This window comes from Euleptes europaea, chromosome 8 (assembly GCF_029931775.1).
Source record: "Euleptes europaea isolate rEulEur1 chromosome 8, rEulEur1.hap1, whole genome shotgun sequence".
NCBI lineage: Eukaryota > Metazoa > Chordata > Lepidosauria > Squamata > Sphaerodactylidae > Euleptes > Euleptes europaea.
Genome location: NC_079319.1, coordinates 88,659,098 through 88,679,575, shown reverse-complemented (window position 1 = coordinate 88,679,575; position 20,478 = coordinate 88,659,098). Strand labels below are relative to the sequence as shown.

General features: G+C 41.5%; 1 protein-coding gene across 2 annotated transcripts in view; it reads left to right on the top strand.

Moving 5' to 3' along the window:
- The window catches only part of CDH10 (cadherin 10), a 120,650-nt gene that overhangs the window by 83,037 nt on the left and 17,135 nt on the right, over window positions 1–20,478 (top strand). For both annotated transcript variants that reach the window (XM_056854105.1, XM_056854104.1), the window contains exons 5-6: window positions 9,705–9,892; window positions 19,150–19,403. In XM_056854105.1, the coding sequence (XP_056710083.1) occupies window positions 9,705–9,892; window positions 19,150–19,403 (442 nt within the window). The remainder of the gene's footprint in view (window positions 1–9,704; window positions 9,893–19,149; window positions 19,404–20,478) is intronic.

Here is a 20,478-nt window from a genome sequence, read left to right as displayed (position 1 = left end):
TATCCATTATCAAAAGGTCCCATTTCACCTACTCCTACATTAGTTTTCTCAGGCAGCAAAATTCAAGGTTTTTGCTCTGCATGTGACAGTGAGAACTCTGGTTTCCCACCTTCCTTTGCTCTCTCATGGGTTGATTGCTCAGGGCTGGAGCACCCCTTCAGGTTACCATAAAGGGATCATAAAGATGATTCCTAGTGGTGAGTAGCATGATCGCATCACATTGGCAAGTTGTCGCTGGGTGACTTGACCCAATTTCACACCGTCTGCTAATGAAGCTGTGGAAATGAGCAACCTGATGAGAGTTGGTTCATTAGGTGAGTACTTGGGAAATGCTATGGCTGGGATTAGTATTATTAAATTATAACAGTTTAATTGTCAATCTGTCCGAGGTTTTAAGGTTACCCAGAGTGTAGGAGCTACAAATCATCTTATTTCCCTTTTGTAAGCTGCTGTGAGAACTTTTAAAGTAAGGGGGGCAGAAGATTAATCAAAGTATTTAATAAATAAACCAGGAACACTCCCCACAAGACCATTTTTGCAACCATAATGTGTGCTTCATTTTTAACATCTAATTTATCAGTTTATAATAAGATGGTTTGTATAAAGAGCTTATTTGATTGGTTTTCCACATACTCAAATCCAAGTTTGCTGTCTCTCTCTCTCAAAAAAAAAAAAGGTTTTGAAAGGGAATGAGATCTGTTTGAGGTTAAAATGTGGTCAGACAGTGAAAAAAAATCAAGGTTTAGGCATGTGCTGAATACAGCTTTAATGAATTTTAGACAGTGAACTGAAAGGAGCTGATGCCTTTAGGGAATGCAAAATGTCCCCTGAAAAATCTCCAAACAGATTTTTTTTTTAAAAAAAAAATGCAGAGTGAAGCTGCTCATTTCCTTGATTTGCTGTTTTCTAGAGTCAGTTTCTACTGCTTTTTTGTATGATCCCAGTGTAACCCAAATCAGACAGTCTCCATTTAAGTTGGGGGGATTAGCAAAGGAGATACAGCAAGCAAGAGGGGGATAACTGGGATCTGTAACCTATGTATACCAGGATCAATCCTGGGGGAAACTCTCCTGAAATGAACAGGCAGCTGTGCAATTAAAGGTGTTTTATTAAAGAAAAATAATAAAGAATACACCTTTCAAATAATGGGCAAACACACACAATTCATCCAAGAGCTAAGGAAACAAGGGTGGAAAATTGGATAGCTTTTAGGGATGTGCAATATTTACAGTTCCAGATGAGATGTCCAAAGAAAGCAGCACTGAGGGAAATGGCCGACGTTTCCAGAAGCAAAAAAAAGGGTGGGTGTATGCATGAATCCAAGACACATACACACACTTTGAATGGCTAAAGGACCAATATTTACACCCTAAAATGGGTCCTAAATTGGTATGAGGCAAGCTGGCAGGAAAACCGACCAGAAACAAAGAAGTGATTGCTTTTCTAGATTCCGAACAGAAAGACAGGAGAGACTTGATGAGTCGTCAGGATCCAAGGGAAGGCCTAGGCTAGTCTCCTGAATACTGATTGATTTCTGCAGATAATTAATGGTCTACTCAGAATGCTGATTGAATCTCCTTAGGGCGAAGCAATGAGATTAGCTAGCCCCATTGTCCAGCCAAGCACACCTTGGCCCAACCGTCTTCCTGCCCAAGTCAGAGACACAGGATGGATCCTGGACTATTCTGAGAGGCCTCCATTTTGTGTGGAACAGTGTCTTGTTCTATGCCAGTCTTTGGCCCCATGCCCTCTTGGCACCCTTTAGTGGGAGGAGGGGTCCGGCTGCTTACACCAGCCAGATAGTGAGACGCTCTCCCAATGCTAGTTATTTTGCACAATCATGGAGGGAAAATGAAGCAGCATTGGCTTAACTCAGGGGAGGGAATACAGCCTCATGTTTCTGAGATGACTGGACAACGTTCTCTATCTTGCTTCCTGGCTGGTTGTTTTGGTGGTAGAGGAAGGCATTCTATGCCTTGTCACCCTGTTTTGCTGTCATTAATATCTATGTGAAGCCACTGGGAGAGGTCATCAGAAAATATGAGCTGTGGTGTCACAATATGTGAATGATACCCACCTCTGCCTTTCTTTCCCCGCCTTATTCTGAGGATGCTATTAATGTTCTGAGCCAGAGTCAGTAATGGGCTGGATGAGAGTGAAAAAGATGAAACTTAATCCTGACAAGACAGAGGTTCTCTGGGCTAGTAGAAAGGTAGACCAGGGACTTGGGATCTGCCTGTCTTGGAAGGGGTTACACTTCCCTTGAAAAGTCAGGTTCACAACATGTGAGTTCTGCTTGACACAGTGGCCACCTTAGAAAACCAGGTGGCTGTAGTGGCTCGGAGTGCTTTCGCCCAGCTTTGGCTGTTCCTGGGTCAGTCAGATCTAGCCACAGTGATCCATGCCTTAGTTACATCTAGACTGGACTATTATAATCTCCTCTGCTTGGGGCTACCCATGAAGAGTGTTCAGAAGCTGCAGCTAGACTGCAGAATTCTGCAGGTAGACTGCTGGTCAGGTCCAGATACTGGGAAAATGTGACCCTGATACAACAGCAATTACACTGGCTACCGATCTGCTTCTGGGCCTAATTCAAGGTGTTGGTTATGTCTTTTAAAGCCCTGCATGTCATGGGACCCAGCTATCTGAAGGACCATCTTTTCCCATAGTTCCTGCTCAGAAATTAAGATCACAGGGAGAAGCCCTCCTGACTGTCCCAGCAATCAAAGAAGCTTGTGTGGTGAGCACACACGAGAGGCCTTTTCAGTGGCAGCCCGACGATTATGGAACAACCTCCCTAGGGAGGTGCATCAGGCTCCCTCACTTTTGAGGGGCTGTGGCTCAGTGGTAGAGCATCTGCTTGGCATGCAGAAGGTCCCAGGTTCAACCCCCAGCATCTCCAGTTAAAGGTAGGTGATGTGAAAGATCCCTGCCTGGGATCCTGGAGAGCCACTGCCGGTCTGAATAGACAATACTGACTTTGATGGACTGAGGGTCTGATTCAGTATAAGACAGCTTCATGTGTTCATATGATCTTAAACAGGTATCTGAAGACAATTTTATTTAGGACTGCATTTGACTCACTTAGTTTTTATTTATTGGCAGTCCTTATTGTGATTTTGGAAGGGAAGGTGGCATGGTATTGCCTGATCTCATCAGATCTTGTCAGGAAGACTCTGCAGAGGAAGGCAATGGCAAACCATCTCTGCTTAGTCACTTGCCTTGAAAGCCCCTTGCTGGGGCCACCATACGTTAGCTGTGACTGGGCGGCACTTCACACCCACACAACTGAAATTTTGAACAATCATCTTCTATGCGTTTTGTAACATTCGTTTTATTGATATTGTAAGCCAGCTTGAGTGCTACAAGGTAGAAATGTGGCTAATAAATGTTTTAAATAATAAATGCATGCATGCATGCATGCATGCATACATGCATACGTACATACATACATACATACAGAAATTGTGGGAAGTTAGGGAGTGTTGCCTACTAGCCTGGCAATGTAAGAACTCATTCTGCTGTGAGGATGGGCAATGGACATCTCTGCAGCACAGCCCAAGCAGGCAACATTACATCTAGACAGGTCTATAGCATCTGATAGAAAAATATAGTTCCAGCGGACCTTCCTCTCTGTTTGCTGCATTCATTTACTTAAAATCAGCATTTGACTCTATATCTCGTCCCAAATTGTGGGAAAAATTAGAAAAAAACCTTGCATTGATAGAATGCTCTACCTCCTTATCCATGCCCTTCATGAAGGCACATCCCTCAGAGTCTGATGGAACAGAAAGGGACAAGTAACTGAAGCTATCAGTACATCCAGGGGTGTCAGGCAGGGCTGTTTATTAGCTCCAATGTTATTTATATTTTACATCAGTGATATGGTCAACAAGCTAAAGGAGCCAAATTTCCATCCACCTAAATTTGCCCATTGCCAGGTTTCAATATTACTGTACGCAGACAATGCCAGTATTCTTTCAAGAACACTGGTGGGACTTAGGAGGGCATTGGCCAAATTTGCAGTTTACTGTAAGAATCAGGAGCTAAATGTAAATTATCAGAAAACCAAAATAATGGCTTTTGGCAGAGGTCATAAGCTCAGGAACTGGTGTATTAATGGACATAAGGTGGAGCAGGTTAGTAATTTCAAGTACCTAGGAATGGTACTCCAATCAAATGGCATCAAAAACACGCATAGCAATTATGTGGCTGAGCTAGGTAACAGATCTGCATACAGCATTCTGAAGTTTTATCGCACCAAAGGTGGATTTACTGTTCCAGTGGCACTCAAACTGTACCATGCAAAAACTCTGGCACAGCTATTATATGGCTCTTTTTTAGGACCAGCTTCTTGTTTCATTCCCCTAGAATGAATTCAAACAAAATTCTTAAGAGCATTGCTACAGGTGCCTAACCGTGTTTCTAACTCCATGGTGAGACTGGAGACTGGCCAAATAAGAGTAGAGGCCAGGGTCATTTTACTGTCGATCTACTTATGGCTAAAATTGAACTTTAGACCCTGTGGACTTCTGCCATTGATTCTAGAGGATAACTACCTATCAAGCTGGCTTAAGGCCGTTAGAAACAAAATAGAACATCTTGGTTTTCCCCCAGAGAATCTGAGGGCTTTAGGTTATGATAGAGCAAGACAAGCAGTAAAACAAAGAATAAAAGACACCGAAAGGCAATTTGATCTAGCTAGAGCGCCTCTATTTAGGGCATCTGCCAAAACCAAGTACATCCTATGCCCAGTGACATACCTTTCGGTGTAGGAAAGAAATACTACTAGGAGAGCATTTACTCTGGCTCGATGTTCGGCTATGCCCTCTGCAGTATTAGAAGGAAAATTCAAAAAGACTTCCTTCTCATAAAGGCTTTGTCCCTGCAACAGTGGTGAACCAGAAACACTGGGACATGTCCTTCTTAGGTGCGGTTACTATAGGGAGGACAGGGATTCTTGGCCCTCTTTTAAGAAAGAGCACTGGTTATCCTGAATTAGTTAGAGTTAACATCCTTCTTAAGGATGAATTTTCTCAGGTAACAAAAGTTAGTGGCCAAGTTTTGTAGATTAGTTTCTAATTATAGGTAATCTAAATAGAAATGAAAAGTTGTAGAATGGATTGATTGTTTAATTTTATATTGCTGACCAGTTTTTAAAGAGACCAATATTGTGTGTAGTGTTTTAATCAAAAGGTGTTGTTTTATACTGCTGGTTTGGGTAAGGCAATGTACCTGCAAACATTTTATGTTTGGTATAAGGACCGTAAAATTGAATAAACAATAGAAACAATTGAATAAACAATAGACTGGACTACTGCAATCTACTCTACTTGGGGCTGCCCTTGAAGAGTGTTCAGAAGCTGCAGGTAGCGCAGAATGGTGCAGCTAGACCGATCTGCTTCTGGGCCCAATTCAAGGTGTTGGTTTTGTCTTTTAAAGCCCTGCATGGCTTGAGACCTGGTTCATGCATCCATCTCTATACAATGGACACACTTCTCCTATTCACATGCCCCCCCCCAAAAAAAAAAAAACTGCTGAAAGGGGGGCACTTTTTACAGGGGTGAAAAGTTTTGCAAACAGCGCTGTCTTGTATATTCGCTCCTCTCTCTTTTTTTGCAACCCATAAGTGCATCCTTGAATCTGCACAAACTGCATGGTGCAGTTCATATAGAATGTCCATGTAGAATGTAAGCAGCCAGTATTCAGATTCTGATACCAGATTCCAAATTAGGGATGCCAGCCTCCAGGTGGGACCTGGGGATCTCCTGGAATTACAGCCCATCTCCAGACTCCAGAAATCAGTTCCCCTGGAGAAAGTGAATGATTTGGAGGGTGGACTCAGGCATTGTACCCTAGTGAGGTCCCTGCCCTCCCCAGGCTGCACCCCCAAATCTCCAGTAGTCTCTCAATCTGGATCTGGTAACCCTACCCCACCACCCCCTGCTGATGGTTGGGGGGACTGGGCAACTCTATTCCAAGTACATACAGAATTAGAAAGCAAAGGTTTCATTGTGATGCAGTTTTCAAATCCGATCACAACCAAGTGCTTTCATGTCTTCAAAGACAATTAACTGTAATCAATAAAGTGACAATGAGAAGACCTTTTGCTCACAAAAAGACTTATCTTCAAAGTGATATAGTATATGCTGTTTTCAGTGTGGAGTGTGCCTCCCTTCTGGTCAAATGATGCTATGTCTGCTTAACTGAGGAAGTAAACTGAGTTTCCCTTTACCTATACTTTTGTTTGCAAGCCAGCGCTGTGATTCGCACAATCAGTGCATTCGTGACTTCTGAGGATGAAAGTCCTCAGGAGGCCAGGAAGGGACTGTGCCAGTGATGGGGCCCCCCGCGCCTGGGCTACTTACGCTGTCGTGAGTGGCCCCAACACTGTCAGGGAGGCCTGGACGCTGGCCACCCTGGAACACCAATTGGGCCTTTCGCCAGTGTCCCACCAGCTTTAAGGCCCGCTCCAGCATTCAGGAGGTGTGTCGGCATCCCAGGGGTATTCCTGTTCACTTTCAGCACCCAACGCCGGCACAGAGAATGGCGGGGCTGTGTCTGCTATTTTGCAGGCGCAGCCCCATTATTTTCTATGGGGCATTTTGCCCCATTTAAACTTCTAAAAGCCAGCAAACGGCTTTTTAAAGGCTTTTGGCGGCCAGGAAATGGGTTAGGAGGTACCGCCGTGGCAATAATCTTAATCTCAAATTTCATCTCAACAAACACTTTCCTTGGGTCCCATGAAAGCCTATTTTTGTTTAACATTTTCCCCCAGCCTCCTTATTAATGAACCTCATGTCATGTCCATGGAAATGGAATGAAAAGGGCTCACGAAATGGACCAAAGATGGTATGACTCATAGAAGGGCTGAAGGCCCTTTTTTAAAGAAATTGAAATCAATAAAATTCATTCCGGTGCAAAATTGCATACTAAACTGATCTGATGTGACTTGCGGAGTTGTCCGTAGATCAAGACTGCCTCACTCCATTATTATAAAAATCCTCCACGGCAGGGACATTCACGAACTTGGGCAGCCTGCTGAACACTTGTGGATGATTAGATAAACGCCAGCTTTCCAACATCAGTTCCGATCATAATTGGGGGAGCTTTTATTGGAAAGATTTTCTGCCTTCTGTATATAAGGCCAACCTTTACATGCAGCCAAGGAGCTGTTCAGCACTGTTCAGCTCGTCCATTCTCTTTTGTTCAAGGGCTGTGACAGCAACAATTGGAAGTGAGCTTCAAATTAGACATGCTTGTGGGATTAAAGACACCACTTTTCAGATTCAGTCAACTTCAAAATGATAAAGGCTCGCATATGCTGGAGAGTTTAGAAGTGGGAAACAAACCCCCTCATTTTCCCTTGTTAAGACTGGCTCCAATCAGTAGCTAAGGAAAGGTGTGGGGATTGTTGATGTGATGGTACAGTTTCATAAACCAGGGTTGTATACTTGCAGGCTTCTTCAACAATACTGACAGTTATCCCAGCACAGTGGTTTGCAGTGGAATCCTAGTTACGCCACTTTAAGCCTTTGAGGGACTAAGAAGGATGTAACTCTGTGATGATGATGATGGTGGTGGAGGTGGTGGTGGTGGTGAAGAAGGAGGAGGAGGAAGAGGAGAAGAAGAGTTTATTTTTATATGCCAACCATCCCTACCACTTAAGAAAGAATCAAACCGGTTTACAATCACCTTCCCTTCCCCTCCCCACAACAGACACCCTATGAGGTAGGTGGGGCTGAGAGAGAACTGTGACTAGGCCAAGGTCACCCAGCTGGCTTCATGTGTAGGAGTGAGGAAACAAACCTGGTTCTCCAGATTAGAGTCTGCCGCTCATGTGGAGGAGTGGGGAATCAAACCCCGTTCTCCAGATCAGAGTTGACAGCTCCAAACCACTGCTCTTAACCACTACACCACTCTTAGTTTGCTAAGGACTTTGCAGATAAGATCTCTTGCATCTGTTCCAATGTGGACTCTACATTAGCAGCAATAGGATTGGATGGTCGTGGGGTGTCAATTTGTCTGGTCAATTGGGATACCTGTCCATATCCCACATTTGGGATGTGGACAGGATTATTGGAAGTTTGAAACCTACCACCTGCTTGAGACATTAAGAAGAGCCATGCTGGACCAGACAAAGGCCCATCAAGTCCAGAGGACTGTTCACACAGTGGCCAACCAGGTGCCTCTAGGAAGCCCACAAATAAGACAACTGCAGCAGCATTATCCTGCCTGTGGTCCACAGCACCTAATATATTTGGCATGCTCCTCTGATCCTGGAGAGAATAGGTATGCATCATGACTAGCATCCATTTTGTCTAATAGCCATGGATAGCCCTATCCTCCATGACAATGTCCACTCCCCTCTTAAAGCTTTATCCATAAGTTGTGACTGTCCCAACCTGGACCATTGGAGAAACAACAACAGCAGCAACAATAATAAATTTTATTTATACCCCAATCTGACTCCCCTAATGGGAATCAAAAGCAACTTACATTATTCTCCTCTCCTCCATTTTATCCTCACAACCATCCTATGAGGTAGATTAGGCTGAGTGTGTGTAACTGGCCCAAGGTGCCCCAGCAAGCTTCCATGGCATGAGTGGGGATTCAAACCTGGGTCTCCCAGATGCTAGTTGTGGAACAGAGGCAGCATGTTGCTGCAGTCGTCTTGTTTGTGGGCTTCCTAGGGGCACCTGGATGTCCACTGTGTGAACAGAATGCTGGACTTCATGGGCCTTGGTCTGATTGGAACAATCACACAAAAGATGATAAAACATCTAGCAAGCCACAATATCATAATATCACCCCATAACGTTGTGTAGGGGACACAGTGTGTGTGTGGGGTCATCTGGTAGGAGCGTCTTCTGTTGTAAAAATCAATTTCGACAAGCGTTAGACAAACTGCCCCCTCCAAATGGAAGCTTTTCCTCAATATGGAGTGGTGCTTTTCAAGTGTTTCAAGTGTGGTCAGATGTTCTTCGTGGAATGCACGACAATTGTTTGCAGCCTCAGCAGAAGTCACAGTTTCTGATGGCAGATGATACAGAGTCAGGGTCTGAAATCCATTTTGTTCCAAGATGGAAGCTGTAACTGGGTCAATTCATGGTCAGATTAACAACATCAAGTCTTGAAATGGCTTTGGAGAGGCCTGTACAACTTCTGACCCACTATTAGGACTGCCAGCGCTGGGTCGGAAAATACCTGGAGATTTTTGGGGCAGAGCATAAGGAGTGAGCTGATCTCTATTGGCTGGAGATCAGTTGAAATAGCGGGAGATCTCCAGCTACTACCTGGAGGTTGGCAACCCTATCCACTATGGTGAAGACTGCCTTGCTTGGTAATTGACCATGCACCACCATTCATGCAATCCCAGGAAAGCAGCAAAGCTAGGAGATTTCTCATGCTCATGAGGGGCTCCCGTTGGTCTGTGTTTGGTTTGGTAGGCCAAACGTTGTGCAGAACTTACTTTGGAGAGGCCAGATGGGAAGTTGTTCAGGTATCATTAGGTAGAAAGTTGGTCCTCCTTGGGATTGCATTCATTGCCTACACCTTCGCCCCTTTATGATTCGCCATTCAGTTTCATCAATGAAAGTCTGAAGCTGAGGTGCTGGGGTATAAATCATGTATGACTGTGACTTAGGCATTCTTTTTGTATCTTTGACTCTGGGTATTATTATTTTTTGTTTGTTTTTTTACAGGCACAGTTCACCTTCGCATTCCAGAATCTTCTCCAGTTGGCACTGCCATCGGAAGTGTGAAAGCCACCGACGCAGACATTGGGAGAAATGCAGAACTGAAGTACCAAATCATTGATGGCAATGACATGCATTTGTTTAGTATCGTGACCCAGAATGGCACGCAGGAAGGCATTATTATTGTGCAAAAGGTGCTTACTTTGACTATCGATCACTGCATGCTTAAAAAATGAAACAATTTTGATATTTTTTGTAGAATTAATTCATGCCATTGTGTTTCCTATTACTATGTATGGGACTGAGAGCTGGACAATGAAGAAAGCTGATAGGAAGAAAGTAGATTCCTTTGAAATGTGGTGTTGGAGGAGAGTGTTACGGATACTGTGGACTGCCAAAAAAAAAAAAAAAAATCAGTGAGTTATAGATCAAATCAAGCCTGAACTGACCCTAGAAGCTAAAATGACTAAACTGAGGCTGTTGTACTTTGGTCATGTTATGAGAAGACAAGAGTCACTGGAAAAGACAATCATGCTAGGAACAGTTGAAGGCAGCAGGAAAAGAGAAAGACCCACCAAGAGAAGGATTGACTCTATAAAGGAAGCCACGGCCCTCAGTTTGCAAGACCTGAGCAAAGCTGTTAAGGATAGGACATTTTGGAGAACATTGATTCATAGGGTCGCCATGAGTCAGAAGCAACTTGATGGCACTTAAGGCACACACACACATTTTGTAGAAATGGTGCCATTAAAAATTCAGGGCTTGCCAAGTAATATCTTGTAGGTCTATTTTATAAACCACCATTATTTCCTTTACACAGAAGAACTGGCACAAAAAAAGTGACTCAGAGGTACCCCCAGGAATATAATGTGATATAAATAGCAACAGCCAAACTGTTTTCCATTGTTTGTTATATGGAAGGGAGGGGAGATTTCTTTTTCTTAAAAGATTCTTTTCATATTTTGCATCCCGTAAGGACAAAAGCATCAATACTTTGAAAAGGTTTATGCACCATTTTCTTTTGTTTGCTAAAAAGAACTTTACTTGACAAGCACATTCCTTACATCTCCAGAGAGGTCGTTCCACCTTCCAAACACTATTTAGTTACATTACAAAGTTTTCTGAAGGACTGTGAAGTTGATGCAAACATATATTAACTCTTATCCCAGCAAAAGGTGTTACACCCCAGATTAATAAAGTCAAATAGACCTCAAAATAAGTCATAGAAAGAAAGGGGGGGAAATCTGAGGGTTGTGTTAAGCAGCTGCCAAGAAAGAAATTCAACCCTGCATTAAGTGTTTCCCTTCGGCAGTCAAAGAGCAGAACAGCAGCAAAAACATGATGGAGAAAATATAATTGCAAAATTATAATTACGTCCGTGCTAATTCCGGTTTCCCTTTCAATGCAATGGGGTAACAAATGACCCCAGCTCTGACAGGCTATAGCCTGCAATTTACCACCCCCAAAAAAATTACAAGGGGGGTGGGAACCACATGAATCATTAGAGGGCAATTAAACATTATTAAAGAATATGAAGCTAGAGAAGAAAACAAATGTTACCCATGCTTTTCCTATTTTTCTGGGATAGTTTGACCCTTTTAAAAATCTAGAGCTAAGCTATCTGATTCTTCATAATTTTTTTTGACCTTGATCCCTAGTCAATTTAGGACTGTGCTCTGCTGGCTATTCATGTGTTTTGATTTGGGGGCTAAAAGTAGCAATTTCAGTTGGGTAAAAGTTTCTGTTTCCCCAAAACACTGCATGAATGTTTTCACAATGTTTGTTTTCCCCAGTTACTACTTCTTCAATGCCCTTATTACGTCTGGTTGCTGCAGCTGCTTCCTTCTTCAATAAGTCACACGCAACATCTAACGGGATTATATCAGCCAATCACATTTGACTGTCACTCAAGTAAATGAGGGCACCTAAGTGTGCGGGCAAGTGAGGGAAACTTAATTGAATGAGGGAAACGTTATTACAAATAGTGTCAACAGTCATCAAAAAAAGAAAAGCCCTTTTGACATGGTCAAAAATGTGTATGAAAAACATTGAACATTTTTGTGTCAACCCTGGTCTATTTATGAGACTTCTGATCCCCTCATTAACATGAGTGTGTGGGTATCTTGGAGCATTAACTGATGATAGATAGATAGATAGATAGATAGATAGATAGATAGATAGATAGATAGATAGATAGATATTGTGTTAGTTTTCATCAGTGGAATTAGGCAGTCAAACATGTAATGCTCCTAAAAAGTAGTTCTGCCAGTGCAGGTATACAACACCTATGGCAAGGCAAATCTATGATGCCACATTGCTCACCATTGGCAATGACATTATGAACAGATGTTTTCAGAATATATCAGACATGCAGATTTGCACTCATATAATGAGCTGTGTGTTCTGACCTGGATGCCCCTATTTCATCATATCTTGGAAGCTAAGCAACCCCATACTCTGGACAAGAGACTCCTTTAAGGACAGAATACAGAGAAACAGAATGGTTTCCAATTGGCAAAGGTGTCAGACAAGGATGTGTTTTATCCTCTATCTGTTAAAATTAGTATGCAGAACGTATCATAAGGAAAGCTGGATTAGATTCAGATGAAAGAGGAGTGAAAAATTGTGGAAGGAACATTATCAATTTCAGATATGCAGATGATGCCAAATTACTGGCAGAAAATAGTGAAGACTTGAAATGACTACTGATGAAGGTTAAAACAGAAAGTGCCAAAGCAGGATTACATTTGAACATGAAGAAGATGAAAGTAATGAGTACAAGGGAATTACACAACTTTAAGGATGATGATGAAGAAATTGAAATTGCTCACGGTTTTCTATTCCTTGGCTCTATTGTCAACCAAAAGGGAGACTACGACCAAGAAATCAGAAGGAGATTGAGACTGGGAAGGGCAGCCATGAAGGAGCTAGAAAAGATTCTTAAGTGTAAAGGATGTGTCACTGGCGACCAAGATCAAGTCAATTCATGCCATAGTATTCCTCATTACTATGTATACGTGTAAAAATTGGACATTGAAGAAAGCTGACAGGAAGAAACTTGATTGATTTGAAACTTGGTGTTGGAGGAGAGTTTTCCAGATACTGGAGACTGCCAAAAAGACAAATCAGTGGGTTCTAGCCTGAACTTTCCCTAGAAGCTAAAATGTCTAAACTGAGGCTATCGTACTTTGGTCACATTATGGGGAAACAAAAGTCAATGGAAAATACAACAATACTAGGAAAAGTTGAAGGCAGCAGGAAAAGAGGAAAACCCCACATGAGTTGGATTGACTCGATCAAGGAAGCCATGACCTTCCGTATGCAAGACCTGAACAAGGCTGTTTAAAATAGGACATTTTGGAGGACATTAGTTCATATGGTCATCATGAGTCAGAAGTGATTTAACCACAGTTAACACACACACAAGCAGGGTTGGCCCTGGTTATTATTTGGATGGGAGACCACCAAGGAAGTCCAAGGTTACTACACAGAAGCAGACACTGGTAAACCACCTCTGTTGGTCTCTTGCCTTGAAAACCCATGAGGGGTCGCCATAAATAGGCTGCAGCTTGGCAGCACTTTACGCATATACATTATTGGTTGACTGACACTGAGATTTTGCTTCGTGGACCTGGATAAGGGAAGAAATACTTTGAGGAGGAATTGTTGCTGTAGAGTTTAATTGCTTTATTGCCTCTGCTTTTGTGGCCCCTGGCTAGGGTTGCCAGGTCTGGGTTGGGAAATACCTGGAGATTTTTGGGGCAGAGCCTGAGGAGTGTGGGGTTTGGGGAGGGGAGAGACTGCCATGCCATAGAGTTCAATTGCCAAAGTGGCCATTTTCTCCAGGGGAACTGATCTCTATCAGCTGGAGATCAGTTGTAACCACAGGAGATCTCCAGCTAGTACTTGGAGGTTAGAAATCAAACAATTATTGAGTTCTCAATATTTAGTTATACAATCACAATAGCACTACTGGCAATAAACTCCCAACACTCATGCAATATATGCCAAGTGAGTATATTTCAATGGTAACAACAAAAGCATTCCATTAGTTGTCACACAAGTGCAAATTACAATATATTATGACAAAGTCAGTTCCTATGTATCATTTGATAGCAAAACGTGCAAAGTTCATAGTTGCCAATGTATGACAAAGTCAGTTCCTACGTATCATTCATGACAAAGTCAGTTCCTATGTATCATTGGCAACTATGAACTTTGCACGTTTTGCTATCAAATGATACATAGGAACTGACTTTTTCATGATATATTGTAATTTGCACTTGTGTGACAACTAATGGAATGCTTTTGTTGTTACCATTGAAATATACTCACTTGGCATATATTGCATGAGTGTTGGGAGTTTATTGCCAGTAGTGCTATTGTGATTGTATAACTAAGTACTTGGAGGTTGGCAACCCTACCCCTGGCCCAATGCAACTTGAAAACATAATCTTTGCTGCTTCCCAGAATATCCACCATTTCATGGCCACGAGGAGGGGTTTACATCAAAATCTCAGAAATAGGGTTAAAATCTGCTTTCCCCCTATTTTTTATTTTATAACATCTGGCCTGATGAAGAATTCTGAGGAACTAGAGAGCTTGCGTATCACAGTATATCTTTTGGTTGATCCTAATAACAGGTGTTTTATTTGTGGTTGTCTAGATTGTCCTATTAAGTGCATATCATCAAAATGTGTACTCAGTCAAACTTTACAGTTGGTTTAGGAGTCTCCTGGAAAGTATTAAGGATCATTATGGGCATTGTTTTAGTGTAGACCTGAGGCCCTTTGGTAGTAGTCATCACAGCTGTTCAAAGATATGGCCTATTTGGGCAAAATGCTTATTGTAGGCAAATGTTTCAACAATGATGCACTCAGAGTTTGAGGACAGGTGTGTGAACATTCCCTTTTTCATTTATTTTTATATCACAGTCAACTGTTTTGGTTCTCCCTTTTTCCTTTTTTCCTTTTTGGTATTGTACATTTGTTCACATTGTGTGGTTTTTATATGCCATTTGTGCAGTATATATAATGTACATAATGTATGTGTGTGTGAAATGCTGATTTACTGACACATAAATAACAACAAAAAGTGTATGTTTGTTTTTTAATCCAGTGTCAGGAAACAGAAAATCACACCAAAGTAAAGAATTATGGGTTTGCGGTGAGGAAGCAAAATTTAAATGGGGATTTTCAGGTCAAAAGATCAGGGATGAGACATTTGGATTCATCCCTAAGTTAAGAGATTGGTCTTGAGTACAAAATTATTTCACCTTCCTATAAGTCAATAGATTCAGGACAGAGAAAAGGTAATACATCTTCACTCAATGAGAAATTAAATTGTGGAATTCACTGCCAGTTGACCTAGTGATGACCAGGAATGTAGATATGACTTTAAAAGGGGATTAGACAGATTCATTTAGACAGTCCCCATTTACCATGATGACAGAAACAAATCTCCATATTCATCTTCTGAACACCAGTGCTAGGAGGCAACAGCAGAGAAGGCTTTAGTCTATGTGCACAGTCAGTTGGCTCTCCATAGCAACTGGCTGGCTACTGTGAAGGAGGATATTGGCTTAGATAGGCCACTGGCCTGATCCAACAGAGCCCTTGTTAAAAGACAAAATCTGCTTCCATTTTAGGTTTCAGCCAGCACTGTAGAATCTTGCCAAAGCAAAATGTAAAGCAAATGCAGGAGTGAGGCTCCTGCATCAGGATCCTGTACATATCTGTGGGATTTGGAGAGGTGCCAAAGAGTTTCAATTAGACTAACAAAATGCCTGAAGAAAGTTCTGCACATTCTGAGGTGAACACTAAATAAATATATGAAGTGAGTTTGAATGTTCCTCCTTAGCCAAAACATCCAGAGAATCTGAAGGAAGCCAGTCAAGTACTGATGTCTCATGAAACTTCTCAGGATGGAGAATGTTTGTTTAGCATAGTGTGACTTCAGAGTAAATAGAAGATTTGCACCAAGATAGTTCTACATCTTTCAAGAGCATTCATTCAACTTTAAAGGTTTTAGGAAAAATAAATTCAAAAGTGTCCCCAGAATTAATTTTGCATCCATTCTTCTCATCTCTCTGTTATATCATGCGTGCTAATGAAGATCTCCTCCAGTGTAAGGCAAGCTGCACATTCTCTCGTTCTGTTCAATCTTTAGCAATCATTAATTAGCTAGCACTTTTCATCTGAAGCCACAGAGAAATTGAGGAAGGGAATCTCTTGTGTGTGTGTGTGTGTGTGTGTGTGTGTGTGTGTATATATATATATATATATGTGTGTGTGTGTGTGTGTGTGTGTGTGTGTATGTGTGTGTGTATATATATTTATATATATACACACACACACACATATGTGTGTGTATCAATCATTCTAATTATAACCCCCAAAAGTTTCCCCTCTCTTCATTTTTAAAAGAAATTGCTGACAAAATGTCAACTGTATTTTGTGAAAATTTCTCTGATGTCAGATTCATGAAATTCAATGTAAATGAACCAATATTAAGCACAGATTTTTTCCACAGTGAAGTTTAAATTCTCATATATTTTTCAAAGTCTTTGGATTCTTGATTAAAGAAATCATGTAATGACACTGGGTGGATCTTGAAGCCTGTAAAAAACTGAAAGTTAAGCCATGGTATGTGGGACAGAGGGGGCTATCTGTGAGTGATCTGGATTCCCCCAAGAATATAACTTTCCCCGGAACCATCAAAAGGGTCAGAATTTCAAGACTGGTGATTTCTCAGTGAAACTCAGAAACAAGAAAATAGATACCAAGTCATTCATCTGCTTTGACATTAGTTGCATCCTGTCCTTCATCCAGGAGTAGTGGTGGGAGAATAAAAAAAAAAAAGTTGTCAGACCAACAGCATGACATCAGCTCTAGGGAAAACCCAGAAGTGATATCAGTGCCCTCTAGGAAGCACTGGTGATTCCTAGAGAGGCATGGCATCACTTCTGGGTTTTCCTGGAAGGGGCATCATGCTGTCGCCAGTGCTCCCCCATGCCCCCACCCACCCCCAGTCTCCTGCTGGTTGCCAGGCCATGCCTGTCAACTTTACCTTCATCCAAGGCTCTCATCCAAGGCCAGTGTGGTGTAGTGGTTAAGATCGACAGACTCTAATCTGGAGAACTGGGTTTGAGTCCCCACTCCTACACATGAGCAGCAGATGCTAATCTGGTGAACCGGGTTGGTTTCCCCACTCCTACAGATAAAGCCTGCTGGGTGACTATGGGCCAGTTACAGTTCTCTCAGAACTCTCTCAGCCTTACTTACCTCACAAGGTATCTGTTGTGGGGAAGGGAAGGCGATTGTAAGCTTGTTTGATTCTCCTTAAAAGGTAGATAAAATCGGTATATAAAAACCAGCTCTTCTTCTTGTTCATATGTAGCGTTGTCCACTTTTGTTGTCACATTTGGTCCTGAAGTAGGTAATGCTGACCAAGAGTGACTCAAAGGTAACCACTTCCATGTCAGTTTATAAACAACAGATAAATAAACTGTTCCTGGGCAATCCTGTATCAAAACCTTGGGAACAACAAAATAGAATGATTTCTCAAAGAGAAAAAAGTATCTATATATTCCAAGCTAGCACATCATATGGCAAGACAAGCCAGAACCATTCACACTGGTGTCTCGATTTTTTATGTACAGTGTTTTTCATCATTGGGAATCATCATGTGATTCCCCTGTCTGTATTCTGAAATGGGCCAGAAGTGTCCCTGGTGGGGATTAAGACCAAGTAAAATATGGGCTCAGTTCTCTTTAGCCTCAATCTAGTGCTGGAGGGGAGGGGTAACCATGTTGTAATTAAGTACATATTGAACAAGGCTGATAAGGATTATGTTTTGAACACCAGTTAGGATGTGCATCCTCATCTAGCGTTTTTATAATCACCTGGTTGATTGCGACCAAAGTTGCACAATACTCTTTCCATTGCATTATACTACAAGCTATCTCAAACCACATGTTTTCTTTATTCTGTACTATACCTGACAAGTGCTGTTTATGAAATATTCCTCATCTGAATTGCTCCCAAGTTTCTGAAGTTCCAAATTACCCAGTCTTCTTTCCAACTTTAAATTTATGCATCAGGAATTATTTATTCTTCCTTAAAAAAAAAAAAAGATAATCTGACTTTTGTACAGATCATTGTGCATACAAAGTGTAACCTCAGTTCCTTTAGTTCATTTGCAGATTTTGCCACTCTTCATTGCTGATGTTCACACACACATTGATTAAGCATTGCAAATGAAAATAAATATTGATATGATTATATGGCCATTTATGCATGGCTGTTGCCTCGCAATCACCCATTTCCACATGTTTCCTCGCGGTCACGCATTTCCTCGCGGTCACGCATTTCCACATGTTTTGCTTGCATTTTCTGGATTCGTGTTTAGCCAGTATCCAGAAAACATGGGGGAAATACGCGGAAATGCATGGGGAGAGCAAGACAACCTCTGATGGTTGGAAAATGCAAGCATAATAAAAGCAAAGCCCTGACGTAGTCAGTGGGGTGACTGTGAAGAAACAGCCATGCATAAATGGCCTATGTGTGTTTGTATCAACGAATTACTGATGTTATCGATGTGCACATGTAAAACATCATACAATATGAATACCAATGCAACAGTATGTGTGATCATGTCAAAAGTGCTTTTTTGCAGTGGTTTATCAACGTGCATGTGTGCATCAATAATGTAATTAATGGAGAAAATATTCAAATGAATAATAGGAACAGAATACTTTGAATAATAATAATAATAATAATAATAATAATAATAAATGTTTAAATGGCTTTATACCCCACCTTTCTGCCCTTACAAGGGCTGCCAAAGCATCTCACAATTTAAAACATACACGATATAATTACATTATAAAACCATTAAAACCAACTCGCTTCCCACACATAGATCATTAAAAACAATTTTTAAAAGAATTTAAAATCAGACTTAAAATACTTGCAAAAATTTGAAAACTTTGGTTGGGAAGTAGGGATCTTTGAGGGAATGTCAAATGAAACAAAAAATGTCTTCAGGCACTGGTGGAAGATGGCAACTGAAGGAGAGAGATGAATCTCCCTGGGGAGAGAGCTCCAGGGCTTTGGTGCCATGATCAAGAAGGCTGTCTCTCGAGTTGCCACCCTCCTGAAGACAGAGTCAGTCAAAGCATGGTTGAAGCACTATGCTTGCTCCATTTCTAAAATAAATTTTAGACTTCTCCAAGTAAAAATTGAATTAAGGAGAAGAGGAATTCAGCACAAAGTAAAACTCCAGAACAATAAAGGAATTGGATGGGGTGGGGGGGGGGCAGGCAGCAAAATGATTCAATTTGATTAAATATTAAATTGTGCTAGGTGTGTTATCTTACATTTTAACATTTAACATTCTGATATCTGTCATTATATAATTAATTTTGTTTTATCACTGCATTTTCTTATAGCCACTGGACTATGAGGCTCGAGGGCTGTATACATTGAAAATTGAGGCAGAGAATCTGTACGTCGATCGGCAGTTTTATTATCTCGGGCCTTTTAAAGATACAACGACTGTGAAAATTTCTGTAGAAGATGTGGATGAGCCGCCTTTGTTCAGCAGATCCTCGTACCTTTTTGAGATACATGAAGATATTGAGGTTGGCACAATCATAGGAACTGTGATGGCCCGAGATCCAGATTCTGCTTCAAGCCCTATCAGGTAAAGGCCAGAATTTACAAACATGGGGTTAGATCTAATCAGCTTGTCTAGTGGTGAAAAAGGCAGGGTGAGGTCCCCTTTGAAAATCAAAAAATATATTGTAATGTAGGGATCATGGGGCTAACATGGAAAAAAGCTGTATGGGATGGAGGGTGTAGGAAAGAGGGGAATTGGGCAACATCTAGTGATAAAACTGGCTGGATCCAACCTTTGATCAGTAACACCAAGTTAATTATTTATCTAATAATGCCTGTTGAATGTTTTGCCATGATAAATGAGCAAAAAAGGTTTGTTTGAGATACTGAGAAAGAAGGGCTTCCTACCATTGTTTCCCCCCCCCCACCTGCAATTGATATCTATATTTTCTTGTTGTTGAAGAAGAAGAGTTTGTTTTTATATGCTGACTTTTTCTACCACTTAAGGAAGAATCAAACCGGCTTACAATCACCTTCCATTCCCCTCCCCACAACAGACACCCTGTGAGGTAGGTGGGGCTGAGAGAGCTCTAAGAGAACTGTGACTATCCCAAGGTCACCCCGCTGGCTTCATGTGGAGGAGTTGGGAAACCAACCCGGTTCACCAGATTAGCGTCAGCCACTCATGTGGAGGAGTGGGGAATCAAACCCAGTTCTCCAGATTAGAGTCCCCTGCTCCAAACCACTGCTCTTAACCACTACTCCACATTGGCTTTCATGTTCTGATTGTTATTTTTTGGTGGCTAGATACAACGATTTACTAATTGCAGAAATATTTATAAGATTCTCTAATTGCCATGTGGTCAGAGATTCTGGCTCTCTGGTCTTTGGATTTTTGAAACTGTCCAACATGTCAATTTCTTCTCCAAGCTGCTCTAGTGACTATCCTTAATCTCCTTCCTAGGAATGATAGAGACATTCATATTGTTTTTCATATTGTCATATTGTTAACAGCTTTGCTCGGGTCTTGCAGACTGAGAACTGTGCCTTCCTTTATACAGTCAATCCATCTCACTGGCACTTGCCAAATATATACCCGTGGCTCTGAGACTCTGTAATACTTATTTAAGTACAAGTTGATCACCATCCTGTAATTTTAT